At 29.5% G+C, this 4983-nt stretch overlaps 1 protein-coding gene across 1 annotated transcript; it reads left to right on the top strand.

Annotated features, from left to right (window-relative positions):
- The first annotated feature begins 1560 nt into the window (after positions 1-1560).
- Positions 1561-3842, top strand: LOC132057318 (uncharacterized). Its single transcript, XM_059449874.1, has 2 exons — positions 1561-1954; positions 3584-3842. Exons 1-2 carry the CDS (start codon positions 1646-1648, stop codon positions 3731-3733), a joined length of 459 nt encoding a protein of 152 aa, XP_059305857.1. The 5' UTR covers positions 1561-1645; the 3' UTR covers positions 3734-3842.
- Positions 3843-4983: the final 1141 nt, after the last annotated feature.

Below are 4983 nucleotides of genomic sequence, written 5' to 3'. Positions count from 1 at the left end.
AATATGTCATTCAACTATCGAAAATGGTTCATTTATGCCACTAGTCAATAGTTTGGCTCATTTATGCCATCGAACTATAGGAAATGACTCATTTATGCCATCAAACTATAGAAATGACTCATTTATGCCACTCATCAGATAGTTTACTCATTTATCATCGTCCGTTACTAAAATGACTCATCCATGCCCATTTTTCATTAACGCCGCTTTAGAATACGTATATGACACGTGGCCTCCAATTAGAGGTCTACGTCGTTTAATTAAACCAACCCAATTTTAAATACCAAATTAATAAAAAATCCGACCCATACACCTTATCCACCCACAACCATAATCTAGTTGGAGGCCACATGTCATATATGATATTGTAAAATCAGCTTTAATGAAATATGGCATGGATGAGTCATTTTGATAACAGCGATGAAATGAAAAAACTATTAATAGAAATGACATAAATGAGCCATTTCGTATAGTTTGATGGCATAAATGAGCCGTTTCCGATAGTTCGATGGCATAAATGAGCCAAACTATTAACTAGTGGCATAAATGAGCCATTTCTGATAGTTGAATGATATATTTGAGCCTTTTCCGAATAAATAATGGTTCCATTTTTTCTTTTCATATTATATAGTCACTCACGAGAATTCAATAATAAGTAGTCCTAAAAATAAAAGTATTTCTTTAAATTATTTTCAAACGTCTCACTTAGTTAACACTGTATTAATCATAATGGCATTATGGCAACGATAAATGTGCAAAAAATAATAAACGATATTTTAGTTTCCCTAAAACATTAAATATTTAGTATTATCGAAACTGCTATAGTCCTTAAGGCAGGGTTGGTGGCCGCCTCTCAAAAATTATTTCTCCTTTTTTCTCAATTTATACGATACTTTTTTTTTTTTAGTTAATTTTTGAAAATAAAAATCTTTTATTGTAATAATAATAAGAAGAGAATCATTTCATTTTACTATTAATGCGTTGATTTGTAGCTGTCAGACTACCTTTTACTCCGTCCATCTTAATTTTTGTGGCACTCTTTTCTTTTTAATCTGTCAAAAAAAAAAAATGTCACCTTTCTTATAATTAGAAACGACTTAACTTAAAATTTTTCCTTTTAGCCTTAGTGAAATGATTTATACGCACACAAATATACTCCCTTCTTTCTCAAATTACTTATCGCTTTTTTGTTTTACACGTCCCTTAAAAAATATTAATTAGAAGGGTATTTGATTAACTTTACATTTATTTATTTACACCTACGTTATAATCTCTCTACATTAAATATTTACTCTATTTATATGTCATCTCCATTAATGATAAAATTCTACTAAGGATAAAATCGGAAAAAATAATTAATTGTGCCTTAAACTTCTACAACGATAAATAATTTGAGATAACTATTTATAATAACCACAATAAATAATTTAAGCTGTAGAAAGTATTTCAGATCATAAATTTTATAAATTTTTATTTTTATGTAAACTCTATATCCAGTCGAAACACATAAATTGACACAAGAGGAACTAATAAATAAAGTACCTAACTTAAGAGACTTATATTTATGAAAGTACAGGTAAGTTAGGTAAGGAGAAACAAGTCACAAAAACACTTGTTCACCAAAAAAAAAAAAAAAAAAAAAAACATGGTTTCTTCTTCTTCTTCTTCTTCAACAACACCATGTTTACGAGTGAAAATTCCGGCTACCGGAGAAGGAAAACTAATGATAAACGTCAAGTCTCCAACGTCAGAAATGTATGCAGAGGTGAAAGAAGCAGATAAAGTTAAAGATTTAGAGAAATTGATTAAAAAAGCATGGGGAGATGATTATATGGCACTTTATTACAATTCAATTAAATTGAAAAGTGATGAGTTTTTATCATCTTATAATTTGAGAGATGGTTCTATTGTTAGAGTTTCTGTTCTTGCTGAACCCCCTCATCATTATCAATCTGTAAGTCCATTTTTTATTTTTTTACTCTCTAGCTAAATTAATTTGTTTTAATTTTGGTGTTTTTGTATAGAGAATGCAGTTAATTAATTAGATCTTTCTTATTCTTCTTTAATTCCTTTTAATTATCCTTTTAATTCAGAAATTAATTGATGGAATTTTGAAAAGATAAGTGACAAAATGAATATGCTGCAGTGCACTATGACCCACTATCGTTATCTTATCCTGTTTTTTTTTTTTTTTGAACGAATATTTATTTCGAATAAATAATAGGGAAAATATCTTGTTTAATTTCTACAAAGTGCACATGATGTCGATTTTGATATTCTTAATTTTATTTTGCAAGTCAATTGAAATACTAATTTTCAGTTTAAAAATAGATAAGTTTGACCCTTTAGAAAATGAAATACATTTTTGTCCTCCTAGAAAATGAAATATATCATTTGAGTTTTGGGTTGTTTGGTTTGCGGATAAAGTTATCCCGGGATTATAAGTATAATCCCTGGTCTAATTTATTCAAAATCTATTTTAAACATATGCATCAAAATTCAAAAGAATATTGGACTAAATATAATCGTTGCTAGCCTATAGAGCTTGACATTGAAGCGTTATGTGTATGACGTGTACAATGAAAAATTTCTTGTATCACTTTTACTTGTCCATAATAGATTTTGCACAAACAATAAGTGCAGTGACTCTTATTTTATATTGATATTCATATTAATTGGTGTGTAGTTTTGATTTGAAAAATGATTTGAATGAATAATTAATGCTAAGGGTAAAACAGAAAAAATTTACTTTTCTCTTAATATGTTAAAGTGGATAAGTGGAAGTGAATTTTTTTTTTTCCAGTATAGCAACAATTAAAAGTGAACGGTGGAGGTACTTCTTAATATTTTTATAAAGAGTTACAAAATTATTTGACCCGTCAGTCGAAAAAATAAAGACAATAAATTAAATTCAGTACCAACTTGGCTACTTTGGCAGTTGGCAAAGGAGCCAAATTCAAAGTAAGATAACGCTCATTTAATGGCTGTCGATCATTTTAGTGGAAAAGATTTAATATAGACGTCAACTGTACTGCGTAAAATTGTTGCACTTGAGTATATTTTATTTTGTTATAGCAGGGTGTTTATTATTCTTCATATTATCAACTCCACTTATGAACTATTTTGATAGTATAAAAAATCTCTATAACAATAAATGTAAACATTAAGCTTCTATATACTCCCTCCGTTCACTTTTACTTGTTCACTATTTTTGAAATAGATTTTCATTTTTACTTGTATTTTTTACATATCAAGATAAGACAATATTTTTTTCATATTTTACCCATAGTATTAATTACTCACTTTAAATCCTTTATATGCATCAATTAATATGAGTACATTGGTAAGTTATGTACTCTGTTAAACAGCTTGAAAAGTTTAAAGTGGACATAAAAAGTGAACGGGGAATATAAGAAATATCTAGGTTTAGGGGCAGCTTTGCGATTCTTCAACTTTGGAATTTGGAAATTTGACCAACTGTACTTTGACTATATCAGCTCTCTTGGGAATTACTGCTTAATTACCATGTGCTTGATTTTTTTTATTTATTTCTTCTTTAATATTGGTTTTCTTGGAAATGCAGAAATCTTCATGTGAAACCAAGAAAAATGCCAAATTGCAACTTGAAACAAGCAGCAGCAACTCCAATGGTGGAAACGGCTGTGGCAGCATTGTGTTTCATATGGCTAAGATGTTATCTCAATTTTGCTCTTCCATTTTTTCAAGCCATTAATTATAATTCATTGAGGTAGAAGATTTATATTAATATAACTTACTACTATATAATCTTCGTACTTGGGAGACCTGGAAGGAGTTAGGAGGATAGAGCGCCCTTTGCTCTTTTTTTTTTTTTTTTTTTTAAAAAAAAAAAGACGACCTTAATTTTGAAGTCATCAACAAAATCAAGCTAATATGTCATCATTATCGACATATATAACTGAACACCCTGAAATTTTAGGTGAGCTTTTTCAAGTTCTGCAGGGTTTTTAGGATTCTTTTTTATTTATTTTTTCTTGAGACTTATTTGTACTCCAATAAGATCTATTAGCCTTCATTTGGAGTCTCTTTATCTCTTTGGATTATTTAATTTTTTTTTTCTTATGCACAAGAATGTGTGAGATATTTAATTACCAGTGGTTGGGTGTTAAATGGGACAAGGCACATATGATTCAAAGTTGTTTGGTATAAGTGTATTTTTCTATTTCCCACTTTGATTAATTCTTGTACCCATTTGATTTGGTCAAAGTGTGGGTTACTTTATTAGAAATTTTGCAATTTGTTTGTTGAACAAATGATTAGTTCTTTAATTAGGTGCTCATGTTAGAGCTACTCTATCATCTCCATACTAATCTCGCCGAACCATTGCTCTAACATCACTTATCACATGTTGGGCATTTGGGCTATGCCTAAAGGTGGCACTTTACCTTAGTATGATACACAATACGCCAAGTCCGTACAATTTTAATAGAAAGCTTCATATTATTAATTTAAAAGTACGACTACTCTTACATATTGTAGCTTTTGTTTCTCGATAACTTTTAATGTGAGACTTTTGTTCGTTCAACCAACACCATTTTCATTAGTCATGTTGGAAGCAGATTATCTAGAAAAGAATATGATTGCTTTTATAGCTAGCTGTCTATGTAACTTTTGGAACATTTTTCCATTTGGATATATGTCAAGATGAAGAAAGAAAAAAATTAACAACTCCATACTTACAAAATAAAAGGGGCAGGAAGATGTAAAACTTGTTCTCAAGTGATTTGCAAACAGCTAACATTTGCTACCTATATACTTACATGGAGGTGAGCTACTTCTGTGTATTGTTGATTTCAAGGTTTTTTTTTTTTTTTTAATTATTATTATTATTTTCAAGAACTTCTGTGGTGGATCCTGGCCCTTCTGACTCCCGCGCATACGACTTAGTCTTATTAGAAACTGCCTTTTTATTATTTTTCGAAAAAGAAATTAAAAAAATATCTC

This window comes from Lycium ferocissimum, chromosome 5, assembly GCF_029784015.1.
Source record: "Lycium ferocissimum isolate CSIRO_LF1 chromosome 5, AGI_CSIRO_Lferr_CH_V1, whole genome shotgun sequence".
NCBI classification, from domain to species: domain Eukaryota; kingdom Viridiplantae; phylum Streptophyta; class Magnoliopsida; order Solanales; family Solanaceae; genus Lycium; species Lycium ferocissimum.
This window is presented reverse-complemented; position numbering and strand designations above follow the sequence as displayed.

Excerpts from the sequence above, each read along its gene's own strand:
- LOC132057318 (XM_059449874.1), top strand. The coding sequence starts at position 1,646 with ATGGTTTCTTCTTCTTCTTCTTCTTCAACAACACCATGTTTACGAGTG. Across the intron at positions 1,955-3,583 it reads CCCCTCATCATTATCAATCT|AAATCTTCATGTGAAACCAA; the intron begins GTAAGTCCATTT and ends TTGGAAATGCAG.